This window comes from Physeter macrocephalus, unplaced genomic scaffold (genome assembly GCF_002837175.3).
Source record: "Physeter macrocephalus isolate SW-GA unplaced genomic scaffold, ASM283717v5 random_126, whole genome shotgun sequence".
Taxonomy (NCBI): Eukaryota; Metazoa; Chordata; class Mammalia; order Artiodactyla; family Physeteridae; genus Physeter; species Physeter macrocephalus.
The window spans coordinates 22,617-37,644 of NW_021145412.1; the positions used below are offsets into that span (position 1 = coordinate 22,617).

A 15,028-nucleotide genomic window follows, 5' to 3' on the forward strand; every position below is an offset into this window, starting at 1 on the left:
GTCGTATGGTAGTTCTATTTGTAGTTTTTTAAGGAACCTCCATACTGTTCTCCGTAGTGGCTGTATCAATTTACATTCCCACCAACAGTGCAAGAGGGTTCCCTTTTCTCCACACCCTCTCCAGCATTTATTGTTTCTAGATTTTTTGATGATGGCCTTCTGAGGTTTGTGGTGAGGATCCAACAGGGAAATGGACAAGAGGCCAGCAGCATCGGTAGGCGGGTTAGAGCATGTGTTTGGGGATGGATGGCTGTTCCTCTGGTCTCAGCGACCCGCGTAAAATCGGGATAACAACTATGGCACCTGACATATACTTAGCACTCAATAATGGGAACTACTATTAGCGTTCAAAAAATAACCATAGATGTTTGCAAACTGGTTTAAGAGACACCAGGAGACTGGAGAACTTCGTCTTTACGGTGGTAAATCTGAAAACAGATTTGAATGAATGAGTGAATGAATGAATGAATGAATGAATGCGTCCTCTGGTGGGCTCCGCCCTCTGTACCTGTTCTGCCCTCAAGCTGCCCCCCAAGCGGTTCGATGACCCGCTCTGGGGTCAGCTGCATCTCGGCGTATGAGTGTGCGGTGGTGGGGAGGTGGTCATTCAGGGCAGGGGAGCGGCAGCAGCCCAGGCTGAGCTTGCGGGTGTCACATTCCGGGAGGGTCTTCGCTCAGTGTCCCCACTCCTGTCCCCACCATCCATGCGGTGCATCTTTGGACCCGAGGACCAGCAGGCTTGGCATTGGCCAGGCCAATCTCGGGACGACGAGGCCCGCAGTTAGAGGAGCGCTCCCGGGTCCACCGCGTGGGGGACCGGCCGCTGGAAACGCTGCCTTATCCTGGGAAGGTCGAACTAGGCCGCCCCAGGCTGGAGTGGGGGTGCGGTGCGGATGCACCTTCGGAGGCTCTGGTCTCCCGGCTCTTCCAGGCCGAGGTCTCCCTCACCCCGTGGTAATCTGGGGCCGGGGAGTTGGGGTGGGGTGGAAGAGAAGCGGGGTCTCCTTGACAGAGGACGTGGGGGAGGGGACTTCCTAAAAGGGGAAACGAGCGCTGCCGAGGCTGCTTGTCCCTTTAAGAGGCCGGGCTGGCTCTGCGGCGGTTCCACCTAACCTCGTGCCTGGTGCAGCTCTGCGGTCTGTGTCCCCGGGCACAGAATCGAGCCGGGCTGGATGGCAGGACCCGGCGCAGGGGAGGGAGTGGTGCAGCCCGGAGCTGGGCGGAGCCAAAGCTGCAGACAGCAAGTCCACCGAGCCGAGAAAACGGTTGAGCCGGGAATGGGAGGAGCCACGGGGCCGTGGGCGGGGCCCGGCGCTGCGGGCCTCGGGGACCCTGCCTCCAGCTTTGGGAGCGCCGCAGAGGAGGGCGGGGTGGGCGGGGCGAGCTTGGGAGCTGGGCCTGTGTCTGCAGTGGGCGGGGCCCGCCGCAGAGGGGCAGTGCAGGCTGAGAGTCCTCTCCGCGCTAATACCGCGGCGCCTCCACAGCGTCTCTGACAGCCCCGGCGCCGGGACCAGCGATCCTCGATACCTCGCGCAAGCCGCCGCGGCCTCCTTCGCGGCCCGAGTCCAGTCCCTCGCCTCGGCGCCCACATCCGGGGGCGGTCCGGCTCGCCGTCTCTGCGGAGGCCGCATCTGGCGCGCATCTGGAACCGCCCGGCCGGTCGCGCTGGATCCTGCGCCCTCCCTGGCCCGGCCGCGCCGGGAGCCCTGCCCGGAGCTGGAGCCGCACTTGGAGCCGCGGGCCCGGGTCCCTGAGCCGCGCAGCCGGCGCATGGTGAACTCGCTGATATTCGGGGAGATGGCCTTGGCCTTCGGCTGCCCGCCAAGCGGCGCCGGGGGGACCTGCCCCGGCGCGGGTGGCGGCGGCGGGGCCGGGCCAGGGCCATCGCCGGTGACGGCGGCGCTGCGGGACGACCTGGGCTCCAACATCCACCTACTGAAGGGGCTCAACGTGCGCTTCCGCTGCTTCCTGGCCAAGGTGCACGAGCTGGAGCGGCGCAACCGGCTGCTGGAGAAGCAGCTGGAGCAGCAACAGAGCGAGCGCGAGCGGAGGCTGCGCTACAAGACCTTCTCCCGCGAGCAGGCCGTGCAGACCGGGCCCGAGCTGCTGCAGCCACCCGCGCCCGGCGGCGGTCACGGCAGCGGCGCGGCGGCCGGAGCCAACGCCAACGCCGCGGCCCTGGGCGGCCTGCCCCCCGGCGGCGGCTCGCAGCCGCAGCACTACGGCCGCCTGCCCGGGACCATCTGGAGCTACACGCAGGTGCGGCGCACGGGCGGCGGCGGCGTGGAGACCGTGCAGGGCCCCGGCGTGTCGTGGGTGCACCCCGACGGCGTGGGCGTGCAGATCGACACCATCACGCCCGAGATCCGCGCGCTCTACAACGTGCTGGCCAAGGTGAAGCGCGAGCGCGACGAGTACAAGCGGAGGTGAGTGGGGCCCCGCTCCTGCCCCCGCACTCCCGGCCGGGGTGGGGGGGGGTCTTCCCTGTCTCCGCGGCCAAGGAATGTGTGCGTTCGGGAGGGGCCGGGGGCGGCAGCTGGTCCTGGCAGGTGGGCTGGACGCTGTGTTTGCAGAACGCCCTACACACGCTTGGAAAACTCAGTTATCTAGTTCCAAGAATGGGAGCGGGCGCTAACTATGGTGGGGGACACCTCCGCTCCGTCACTGGACCAGGCACATTGTTTTCTAGGTGACATAATGACCATTGGTGTTTTACGTGATCTCACCTAATCCTCATGGCAACGCAGTGTGGGGCATTCTTATCCTCATTTTGTAGATGAGAAAACCGAGGCAGAGGTGCAAGTGACTTGCCTAAGATGGCTTGGCTAATAGGTGGTGAAGCCAGGATGTGAACTACTACCTGGCTAGTCTGTCTTCTAGCTTAGGTATTTTCCCAAGGATGTAGGAGGTGGGCTCTCCTCTGTCAATGGGTGGAAAGAAATAACTCTTAAGTAATCCACTGGCTTCTTGTTCCTTGAATTAAAAAGTCATGTGTTTAAGAATGGTTGGATCTGTCCACTGAGGCCAGGGTCTGCTGTCTTGCTCCAGCTCTGTAAGGTCCAGCTGGCTGGGCTGGATAACCAGACCTACATCAGACTGGCCACGAGCTTTTAGAAACAGCTACCTTCACCTCTCTTCTCCCCACCCCCAATTCTCATGGTTTTTTGGACCCCAACAAACTCAGCCCTAAAGGCCCACAGAAGGAGATAACCTTAGGTTGGAAGACTGGACACTGAATGGATCCTGACCACTGTGTCTGGCTGGAGTGTGGCGCAGACTGCCTGCTGAACTGCCTAGCACATTCCTGCTCAGCCCAGATTCCCTAGCTGGGCAACTGACATTGCTTCCTGCCTGCAACCTGGCTGACAGTATTGTCAAATCGGCCTTCTGATAAGAGGAGAGGGGTCTGTCTGTAGCATCTCAGGCCTGGATGGGGGCAGGGCCCTCTGCTGTCCCAGGCATGGGCAACTCTGCATTGGGAGCTGTGGCTCTGAACCTCAGGGCTTGGAGGATGCACTGAGAAGCATCTTTCCTCCATTCCTCGAGTCCCAGTGCTCACATGAGCACAGAGAGCTGGGCACGGGTCTCCTTCCTTTTCCTCTACTGGCAGGCTGGCCACTGGGTGGGATTCAAGTGCCAGCTCCATTACCTGCCCGTGAGAACCACTGGCTGAACCAAGTGGTCACTGAACCACTCAGAAGCCTGTTTACTTATCAGAGAAATGGGAATAATAAAATCCATCCACAGTTGCACAAGGGGTGAGTAGGCTGGTGATGCTTTTTGGAAGGTGTAAAGTAATCAGCTTGACATTCTTAAAGATGATCGGCTTTGTCAAGCTGTCAGGGAGCAGTTGCCTGGAGTCTCAGGTCTCTCATGCAGGGCCTGGCTTCCTGGGGGTAGGTCTTGGACCCTGCGGGGAGCAAGCTCCTCTTCTGGGCTGGTTGTTTCTCCTGAGGACTTGAGAGTGGCCTGGTGCTTCGCCATGGGGAGGCCACCTCTCTGCCCCTAGTGGGCAGCTTCCTTGGGGTGGGGCAGAGAAACAGGCACTTGCTCTCGATGGTGAAACTCGGAGGGATGGGCCCTTCTGTCTGCCACCGTTGATTGTGTCGTCATGCCCCAGGCTTGTGCTGTGTTTGTTTTGTTGTGTGTGTGCTTTTTGGACCTGGCTACTAAGGAGATGAAAAAACTGTGCCCAATCTGAGAGGGAGATGGGTCGGCATTGAGCAATGCCCTGTTCGAGTTGCACCCAGGGTGTGGGGTGTGATGTCAGCTTCTGGCACTGGGCTGGAGTGACATGGGTGCTGCTGAGACAGGTGGAGTGTGGGTTTCTCTCTTCCCGCCCTTCTGGGGTGTGTGTGTACCTTCTCTTCCCCCATTTTTTTCCTTTTTTTGTGAATTGGGGAGACACATCTTTTCTGAAGTTGATTCAGGGCTCAAGCTGGATTTTTTCAAAGCAAGTTTACTCCCTTCTTTGAGCCTCAGTTTCCCTATCTGTAAAAGTGAGAGGAGGGCGGTCTAGAACTGTCCTTGAAGCCCCTGGCTGCCTCAGAGATGCCTTAGGCAGTTCTTTGAATATTAAATGAAAGTTAATATTTAAAAAATGATAAAATGGTCATAAAAGTGTGCTCAGTCACTTTTAAGTTCTTACTGTTAACTCACGGAGGCTACTTAACATTGATTTGTTCGTACTTGGCCTCAAGTTAGAGGCTTCCCCTGCCTTCTCTTTGTCGGAAGAGTACTCTGAGATTACAAAGCAAACTGCTTAAAGCTGGTCCCGTTTGTAGCTACTAATCTGTGTGAGTCAGGATTTTCTTGATACTCTGCAGCCAAAACCAGAGATAGAATTAAAGCGAAGGTGGACCTGTCATCCATAATCCCAGTTCTAAATGTTAATGGATCAAAATAGCCCCATCAACCTCATGGATTGAATTTAGAATAGGTAACTGTTATATCGTTGAGCCTACAATATAAATGTATACAAGTAACATTCTGTTTTTACTTGTTTCTGTATTGGGGTTTATCATAAGAATTTTCTTTGGGGAAGAGGGCAGGCAAATGATCCGCTTTTCGAAAAGCTTAAGAACCACTGGGTTAGATGATCTCAAGGGGTCTTCCCAGCCTTGACAATATGTAAATCTGAGTTTGAGCTCCCAGCGCACTTCTGATCTCCTGTTCATAAGAGAATGCGACCAAGGTGTTTACCTGGGCTCTTGGCCACTGAAGGCTTCAGATCCTTCCAGGATGTCTAGCATGGAGCCCCAAGCAGTGACCAACAGAAGGAAAGGAAAGGTTCCAGGGTCTCCTCGGGTCCACCTGGAGGAACTCGCAGCCTTGGAGATGTTCTTTCTGCTTCTCCAAAGGGCAGCCTGGGTTGTGTAGCTCAGTGTTCTCGAAGCTGGGGACTTTTGGGGTTCCACCTCCATGAACTGCGGCCATATTCATGTACCACCATCCATATTATTACTTATGTAAAATATTTTATATAGCCTTATGGGGTATAATTTACATATAAGATTCTCCCATTTTACGTGTACAATTTAGTGATTTTTAGCCAGTCCACTGAGTTGTGCAACTATCAGCACAATCCAGTTTTAGAACACTTGCATCATCTCAAAAGGATCCTTTCTGCCCTTTGGCAGTGAATACCTGTTTCCACCCCAGACCAGGCACCACTGATATGCTTTCTATTTCTATAGATTTGCCTTTCCTGGGCATTTCATATAAATGGAATCATACAGTATATAGTCTTTTGTGTCTGGCTTCTTTCACTTAGATGATGCTTGTGCGGTCCATCCATGCTATAGCTTATATCAGCAGTACATTTCTTTATAATGCTGAATAATATTCCACTGTATGGGTAGACCACATTTTGTGTATCCATTCACATACATAGTCAATAAAATGTAAATTTAAAAAGTCACCTGTGTGCTACGTCCCATCATCTTGTGTGCTGTCAGTGCTACAGGATCCGTGCTTTGGGAACACCAGCCCAAACCAGAGCCCCTGGCCTGGGGTGACTGGGCCTTGGCCCCGATCACTCCTGCTTTGGTTTCCTTTTGGTCCAATCAGCGCTGAGCTCTTTACCATGAGGGAAATGTGGTCACTGAAACTGTAGCCGACAAGGTTGTCAAGCATTGATTTGAAAACCAAAACAAACATCTCTACCCTGTCACCATGCAGTGCCACCAAAATATCCTGTTCTGAGTTTGCAAGCTGGGGGGACTTTCCCTGGGAGATTCCTACTGAAACTAGATAAACTTTAGACAGGCAGAGAGTTTTCTAAATGGGCATCCTAGAGACCCAGACTCCAGGTCTGGCTCTACCATTAGGCGCTGTGTGACCTCAGGCCAATTCCTGCCCTCTCTGAGCCTTAGATCCCCCACCTATACACAACAGGGTTCCTTTAGGTGACCCCTGCCAGCTCGCTCTGCATTTCGGTCTGTGACTTGGACGGGCCCAGTTCAGGGCTGCTCTTTCTGCCTCCTGAGATGACAGTGTGGCCTTTCTCTGTTCCGGGCCTCCCCCTCTCCTGCCTCAGGCCGCGTGTGGTTTGGAACCAGCTGGTTTTGTTGCCTCCCCTTGCAAGTTGCTGAGTGTCTGTGCCCCTGACTCCAGTCAGCCTGAAAGTCTTGGTTTGTTTTCCCTGGAGCTTTGTTTGAGAGCCAGGATGACCACAGTGATCATTTAGCCTAGTGGTTTTCAAGTGGACTCTTTGGAGCCCTGGAGTCTAGAAGAGGGCGTCTTGGGGTGATTCTGGGGACAGTCCGGGGGGCTGACCACCTAGGATTCGGCCAACATCAAACACAGCAGCTCCATTTTCATGATTCTCAGATTAATATTCTGAGGGAGATTCGATTGGAAACCAGGGTTTTACAGATTAGAAGAAAAGAAAGAAAGAAATCGCTGATTCAGCTGAATACTTTCATTTTAGAGTTGGGGAAACTGAGGCCCAGAGGGAGCTGACCCACAAAGCCGAGCCAGGCAGAACTTCTGTCTGCCATCGAGAGCTTTCTTCCCTGCCCTGAGGAGATGCCCGCATCATTTGCCTTCCACTGGGGCTTGGCAGAATTCTCTCCACCTTCTTATGTGTCTGCCTTTAAGCATTTTTTAAAAAGCCACTTTCAGGGATAGGCGGGACTTCTGTCACAGCTATTTCTGATCATGAGCTGGAAGCGGCTGGGCTGTTGGCCCGAATGGAGGGCTCCAAAAAGGGCTGGTGGATGAGCCAGCTGGAGCGTCCCTTGCCTTTTCCCATCAGGCGCTGGGAGGCCCTTGAGCAGGTGGGTGCTGGCCCCTAAGTGCCCCAAAGCCCCAAGACTGCCCCGGAAAGCTGGTCAGAGGGCTTCATTCCCTGCCACTTCCATTGTTTCCGAAGCTGCTGATATGGATTCTTTCTGATTTTCCTAGGAGGCAGCCTGGGATGGTGGAAAAAAGGGTTGAATCCTGGTTCTGCCACTTTCTGTGTGACTGTGGGCAATTGCTTGGCCTCTCTGAGCTGCCTGAGCCACTGCTTTCTGTAAAAGAGGGAGAATAACTCCCCTAGGGATCGGAAAGGAGTAAATAAGCTCATGTGCTAAGGCACATGAAGCTCCCGGGACGTCCCCCATCCCAGAGCCCTTCCCCCCGCCCCAACCCGCCCCTGCAATATCTGTTCCCTTCATTTACAAGGATTTCTCAGCACAGCGCTGGACTGCCTGACACATCCATTTCAGGACCCGTCGTCGCTCTCTGTCCCGTGGAAGGCGCCGGAGATGGTGCTGGGGGTAGAGGGAGGAAGGGCTACTTCTTTGTCCAGCATCTAAGGAGGCTGTTCTTCCTACTCTTACTGGTTGATTTGTGCCTCCGGGAATCTCTGGCCACCCTCTGCCCTTTCTCCCAGCCTCCTTTAAAAGAAACACCGCCCCCCACCCCGCCCCGCCTTCATTTAGCTCCTCAGTATTCCAAGTCTCTTGGGTTAGGCTGGCAGACTCTTTGGGAACAAATTTGGGAGGGCTTTTCAGAGCCTCAAGCTAGAAGGAGGGGAATGAGGTCCCAGAAGAGAAAAGGAAGCAGGAAGCAGGAAGCAGGGATACGGCTGACACTGAAGATTCCTTCTCCCAGGAATTTGAGGCGGGGCTTTTGCCTTGGCCACCGGATACAGGCCCCTGGGCCCCACCAGCTTACACACACACGCACGCACGCACGCACGCACGCACGAGCGCGCTCTCAGGCTCTCTCTCCAAGCCTGTGGCTGCATCCCCACACGTGTCGGTATTTGAAAGACATAGAAGGGTAGACCCAGAACTTGCACACATCCTTTGCTGCTAAGAGGTGCGTGGACTTCCAAGGGAATTGATTTGAACCATGCCATGTGTCAGTGATACCGGAGGCTGCGGACTTTGCATGTGGAGTCCTGGCTTTCGATCACATTGATGAGATGCAACTGGGTTGGCGCTCCGTTTATTTCCCAGGTCATAGATGGCAGGAGGCCCACGACAGGGAAGGAGGCAGCCCTGTTGTTCCCTCAGGATCAGGATATGTTGCCCTCCCCTGACTTTTTTGCATCGGGCATTCCTGAGCGCCCACTGCCTCCCCATCACAGGACCGTACACCCTGAATTGTAATTGCCTGGAATGTATCTGCCCCCACTGACTGTAAGCTCTGTGGGGGCCGGCTCCGGGTCTATCTTCTTCGCCTTGTACACAGAGAACCCATCCAGGGCCTGGGCAGAGTCCAAGCTGAGCAAGTATTTGTGCAGTGAGGGGCGCTCTGTGCCCGGCTGCTGCGTGCTGGTAGGCCCCAGTGAGGCTGGGTTGACACAATAACTGACACGCATGGACTCTACATCCGGCGGACTCGCAGCTTGTGGAGGGCAGGGTCTGGACCTGGAGTCAGGAGACCCGCGCTCTGGTCCTGACACATCAGTTCAACAAGTTTGAATGAATACCTGTCTCCTGGTGCCACATGCTGGGCCGCCAGTGCAGGAGTTAAAAGCTGAACGAGCTTGGGCTATCACTTTGCCTCTCTGAGACTCAGTTTCCTCATCTGGAAAAGGGGGATGCTGAGATCTGTGTCCCAACATTGTGAGAGCAGTAAATGGGCTCACAGAGCTACAGTACATTGTAGGTGGTGAAGTTGCAAGAGTTACACAGCCAGATTTCACAGGGCAGAAGGGGTGAGCAGTGCTGGCTTTGTGAGGTGGGCGGAAGTCAAGAACGGGGCTTCGACCTGGGGAGAGGGTAGTCCATGACCTTGCTGGCAGCATCTGGGGGTTGTGAAGCCTCTTGGCGGGACTGGTGCTTAGAAGAGGTACTTAGAAGATTCCAGGCCAGGTGGGAGGCTGGTGAAGATTTCTGATGCTGCCGCCTGCCCGCCAGGGCAGTGCCCTCCCAACCCCAGTGGGCACCCATGCTTGGCTTCCTGGGCAGGATGTAGTTTCTTGCTCTAGTTCTTGGTACAAGAGTAGTTGTCACCCAATACTAAATCTGGCAAATGCCTCAGGTTCCCTTGAGGGCCTGTGGCCTGGCTGAGCCCCCTGGGGTGTAGCAGAGGGCAGTTAGAGCCCTGTGGAGTCCAGGTCGTGGTCCTGGCTTGCCTGGGGTGTGAGATAAGCTTCCTGTTGCCCACCTGGGACTGGGGACACTGGGAAGATGGGCTCGCCCAGTGCCCTAGGAGCACTGTTGTCTCTATAACTTTATTGGGGTGATCTGGATTCTGTGCATGCCATTTAATCTCTTGCACCTTGATGTGTTGCTCTATAAAATGGGGATAAGTTTTCTTATGCGTTCTTCTTCCCAAGGTTGTTATAAGAATCAGTCGAGGGGCTTCCCTGGTGGTGCGGTGGTTGAGAATCTGCCTGCCAGTGCAGGGGACACAGGCTCGATCCCTGGTCCGGGAAGATCTCACATGCCGCGGAGCGACTAAGCCCGTGTGCCACAACTACTGAGCCTGTGTGCCACAACTACTGAAGCCCTGCGAGCCTAGAGCCCGTGCTCTGCAACAAGAGAAGCCACCTTGATAACAAGCCCGCACACCGCAACTAGGGAAAGCCCGTGCACAGCAACAAAGAAAGACCCAACGCAGCCAAAAATAAATAATAAAATAAAATAAATAAATTAAAAAAAATAATAATAAAATAAAATAAATCATAGTGAGTTCATAGCCACCATTAACTGAGTACCTACTACGTGCTAAGCTCTGTGATGAATTCTTTAAATAAGTGAGATTTAATTATTAGAGCATTCTAAGAGGTAGGATTGATTCTGTTCATTTTACCGATGAGAGTTTCAGAAGGGTGAAGAACTCTGCCCCAGATCTCCCAGCGAGTCCAGCCTGGGTCTCCAGACCCCAAGTTCAGTGCTCTGCCCGGCGGAGACGCAGGCTGGCTTCGTCTCATGTGGCCTGGAGGCTGGTGAAGCTGGCACAGGGTGGAGGAAGCAGGCGAGAGGCAGGCTGAGGTGTGGGTCTCCCCGGCGCCTGTCACAATATTGCCGGGGCGGGTGGCGGAACAGGAGGTGGCCACCATGCAGGGAAGACTTCCTGCTGTGACTTTAGAGTAATTATTTCTGGCGAAGCCAATGAATCACTGGCAACACAGGCAGATGAGCCTCCTGGGCCGCCATAGAGGGCGGGCCAGCCCCCCTGATCTCTGAGGACTGAGCTCTGGGGAGGGGGAGTTCCTGGGTTGGCAAATCTAGGCTGGGAGACCTGGGGGTGAGGGTGGGGGAAGGGGTGGCGAGCTAGGAACACAAATCGTTACCTGTCAGGCACTTTCCATGTGATCTGCTTTAAACCTTGTGACAACCCTGCACGATGGAAACCGAGGCTCAGAGAGGAAAATTAACTTGCCCCAAGTCACATAGCAAAGCCAGGACTGGATGTGGGTCTCAGACTCTAAGTTTCAATGCTCCTTTTGTCACGCCCAGCGCCTGAGCACTCCCAGGGCAGTGGTCAGGGGCTCTCGCTGCCGGATGACGAGCAGGAGAGAGCAGTGGACATTCTGGTGGCCGGAGGGAAGCTGGCCTCCACCCTGGGCTCAGGTCTGACTTTTGCTTTGGGCTGGTGCTGTGAACTTTGCCCGGGTTTAGGGAACTTGTTACCGTCATTCTGTGCCTCTGGTTGGGGAAGATGAGCTTGCTGGGTGTGGGTGTCTGAGAAACCAAGGTTCTGTTCTCTGGACAGTGGCTGGGCACCCACCGTGTGCCAGGCCCCATGCTGGGCACCGGTGTGAAGCAGACACAGCCCCTGCCCTCAGGAGCTCGGTGTCTGGGGACACAGACAAATGGGACAGTGTCACGTGACAAGTACCTGCCCAAATAGTGCCTATGCATACTAGAGGCACAATAAATAGTAATTAATTTTAAAAATATTTATATACCACGTACCCTTTGCCAGGCTCCATTCAAAGCAGTTTACGAATATTTAATTCATATGACCTCATAACAACTCTATGAGTTGGAGACTATCATCAGCCCATTTTAAAGATGCTGAAACTGAGCCATAGAGACACTGAGGGAAACCAGGCCAAGACAGGAAGTGGCGAGCCAAGATTCGAACCCAGGAAGTCAGGCTCCAGATCCAACCTCTTATCCTGTGTGGTACCCGGGAAGGGGCATGTGCATTGCAAGCAGCTTTCCTGCTCTGAGCCTCAGTTTTCCCTTCTGCGTAATGGGGGTAATAAATCTGGTCTCATGAGGCCGTTTGGAAGATTAAACGAAGTGATGCCTGTGGAAGCATCTTATAAACTGTTGAGTGCTGTGCCCGTGGTGACTAAGTGATCGGAAGCCCTGGGCCACACCCACACTGCTGTTTCTTCTCCAACTTCCCATGCAACCTGGGGCTATTTGAAGTTCCATGAAAGGTCTTGTCCTCCCCTCGCCTTTATATCACATCTCCCCTAGATCCCAAGTCAAAGGACAAAAACCTTTGGAACTAAACAGCTCGGAGCAGAGCGTTTGTGTGGAACTTGGAAGCTGGGGAGAGAGGAGTCCAAGAGTGTTTCCACTGCTTCTCAGCTCCGTGACCTTGAGAGAGTCCTTGCTTTCTTATCTGCAAAATGGGGATGGATAGGCATATTGCATGGGTGGCATGAGAAAGGGACTGAGGTGACGGCCCTCAGACACTGGCAGCTGCTATGATGATTTTTTAAATGAATATTTATTGGAGTATAGTTGCTATACAATGTTGTGTTAGTTTCTGCTGTACAGCAAAGTGAATCAGCTATACGTACACATATATCCCCTCTTTTTTGGATTTCCTTCCCATTTAGGTCACCACAGAGCCATGAGTAGAGTTCCCTGTGCTATACAGTAGGTTCTCATTAGTTATCTATTTTATACATAGTAGTGTATATATGTGCCATGATGATTCTTCAGTGAGACTGGGGGTCCTGGGGAGAGGAGCAAGGGGGCACTCCGGTGGCACTGGGGCCCTGGCCTGGGCTGCGCTGGGTCGGGGCTGTCTCCAGGGCGGCTCTGAGATGCTTGCTCAGCGCTCTCTGGCCTGCGTGCTCTGACTTCAGGATGTGCAGGTGCTCACAGCCCCCTGCCCATCTGCTGCGCGATGGAGAGACACCCCCACAGTGGAGACACTGCCTTCCACCCTCTTAATTGGCATTTTTATTACTTGGGTTATTTAAGGAGTTTCTTGGCTCGCTGCCACCTGTTTGCCATCTAGGGGGAGGGGAAGAGCTGGGTCTAAGTGGACCTTGTGAAATTCCCCAGCAGACAGGCCTCTCTCTGGGCAGAGTGGGTACATCTTCCCGGGGCCCACTGGCACCCCCGTTTTGTCCCAGCCTGCTGTGGTTAATGGGCAGAAGGCCATCTGGGGGCAGGGTGTGGGTGGAAACTGAGACTGGAATAGATGTGGGGAAAGCTTGTTGCAAAGTCAGAACACTGGACCAGAGAGAGAGAGCCTTGGAGCACTAAGCGGGACCCTGGTGGGACCCTGTAGTGCCTGAAATCCAGGGATTCTGGAAGACAGCTGAGCCAGCTTAGGGCCAGTCAAGGAAGGCTTCCTGGAGGAGACATCAGCTGAGTTGTGTTTTGAAGGTCCAGTAAGAGTGGAAGAGAAGGGGGAAGGGTGCTGCCGGTAGAGAGAACAGCTTGTGCAAAGACCTGTAGCTGAGATTGCCACGCTGGTGCACAACCCAGGCCCGGGCTGGAGTCAGGACACAGCCAGAACCTGGCCTGCCTGCTCTTTCTTCTCCCCCATCCTGGCCTACCTCCCTCCTCATGGCCTTCTTGGCTCTCTTTGCTCTCTTTTGCTGTCTCTCCTCCTCTCTCCTTTCCCTCTTTCCCTTCTTTCTTGTTTTGGTCTCTGTTCCCTATGGCTGGAGGCAGGGGAGGGCTGTGAGGGGTCTCTGTCCCCCACCCCCGCCCAATGCCAGGCCTTGGTGGGGGGCTCTTTGTTTGCTGCTGGGGCTTTGTGAGCCCGTGTGTGAGCCCGTGGGTGTGCGCGTGTGTCTGTGAGTATGGGGCTGAGAGCCTCTTTCTACCCCCTGTGGACTTGGAGGCCCCGGGGTCAGGACCCCACCTCTGTCCACCGCAGACCCCTTGTACTACGGGCCTGGGGTCTTGACATCAGGTTGGGGGACACGGGAGGTTGCCTGGTGAGAGGGATAGCTGCCAGGTTAGAGGTCAATGCCGTCGTGGGAGCCTCAGCCTCCCCCGCCCCCATCAAGGTCTGGGCCTGTGATTAGACACCGGTCGGGGAGTGAGCTGGGGAGGCCAGGCTGCTCACCTTACCTCTCCCGCCTGACTGCCCCACCTGCCCCTTCTCCCTCACACCTGTGCCTTCCTCATACCCCCTGGTGGGCCCAGAGGGTTGGAGGCTCTCTCTGAGGTCATTTAATCCATCCCCCTGCTTCTAGGAGACGTTGTTCCCCTGTCATCCCAGATGACTAAATGTGCCTGGTGTCTTTTGAAGAAGACCTTCTGAGAGTTCGTCCCTCAGTGTTTTATCTTTTTCTCTCTACCCCCACCCACATACCCATGACCATTTTACAGATGAGAAGACTGAGGCCCAGAGAAGGAGAGCAGCTCCCTTGAGGTCACACAGCACACTAGGGGCTAGAACCCAGGTCCCCTAAACAGGGTTCCTTTGAAACCCTTGGGCTAAGGGATCCTTCTGGAGGCTGCTGGTCCTTTAAGGAGGGCTTTGGAAAACTTCCAGAGGCCAGAGAACGTAGAGTGAAGAGGCCTCGGAGCCTGTCAAAGTGGAGCCCACACCGAGCCCTGCCCCTTGGCCAGACATCCGGGTCCTCAGTGCTGCAGATGAGGCTCTCTTGGCCTACAAAAGAGACAGCTGAGGTCACCTTGGGTTTGTCTCCTCATAACAGGATGCAATTTCCTGTTGGGGTGTTGACTGACTGACCTACTGTCCCGGTCTGCCAGCCGTGTGCTCAGCTGTGCATTTCTCTGTGCCTTGGTTTCCTCTTGTATAAAATGGGATGACGAGACCCACAGGGTTGTTGATGAGCCTGGCCCACTGAGGGCCATTCCCATCCCCTTTTCTCTGGGGTGAGCCCTGGAGTTGGAGGTCTGAGAACTTTGCCCACAGTGAGGAGTTGGGTGAACCACAAAGGCCGATCCCTCAGTCTTTACAAAGACCATGTTTCTTGAGTCCCCAGCCTGGGGCTGGGCCCTGACAAACAGTATGTTTGGATCTGTACACAGTTTTATTATGGAAAGTCTTAACATTACGTTGCAACTGGTTTGACACTTGCCTTTAAAGAAAGTATTGATGTTTAAAACATCAGGACTTATTCAAGTTGGGAAAACTGGGGTCAGAGCTCACCAGGCTACTGACAGAGCCACGATTAACCTGATGCTGCGTTCAGGGAAGCCCCAACGTGTAGGTTGTTCCTTTCTGGGCCTTAAGGCATAATACATCCATGGGGAATTAAAAAGAAATTATTTGTTCACTCTTCCTCGGTTGCATTGTCAGCCTGCGATCGGGGCCTTCACTTGGGTGGGAGCTCTGATCCTGGAGTGAGATCGCCTGGGTTCCCATCACCACCCCAGGGATGGGTGTAAAATGGGGATGACAT

At 54.5% G+C, this 15,028-nt stretch overlaps 1 protein-coding gene across 2 annotated transcripts in view; it reads left to right on the forward strand.

The window, feature by feature from the left end:
* The first annotated feature begins 1,432 nt into the window (after positions 1-1,432).
* Positions 1,433-15,028, forward strand: part of IFFO2 (intermediate filament family orphan 2) — a 50,019-nt gene continuing 36,423 nt past the window's right edge. For both annotated transcript variants that reach the window (XM_007104616.4, XM_024125387.3), the window contains exon 1: positions 1,433-2,426. In XM_007104616.4, the coding sequence (XP_007104678.2) occupies positions 1,771-2,426 (656 nt within the window). In that variant the 5' untranslated portion in view covers positions 1,433-1,770. The remainder of the gene's footprint in view (positions 2,427-15,028) is intronic.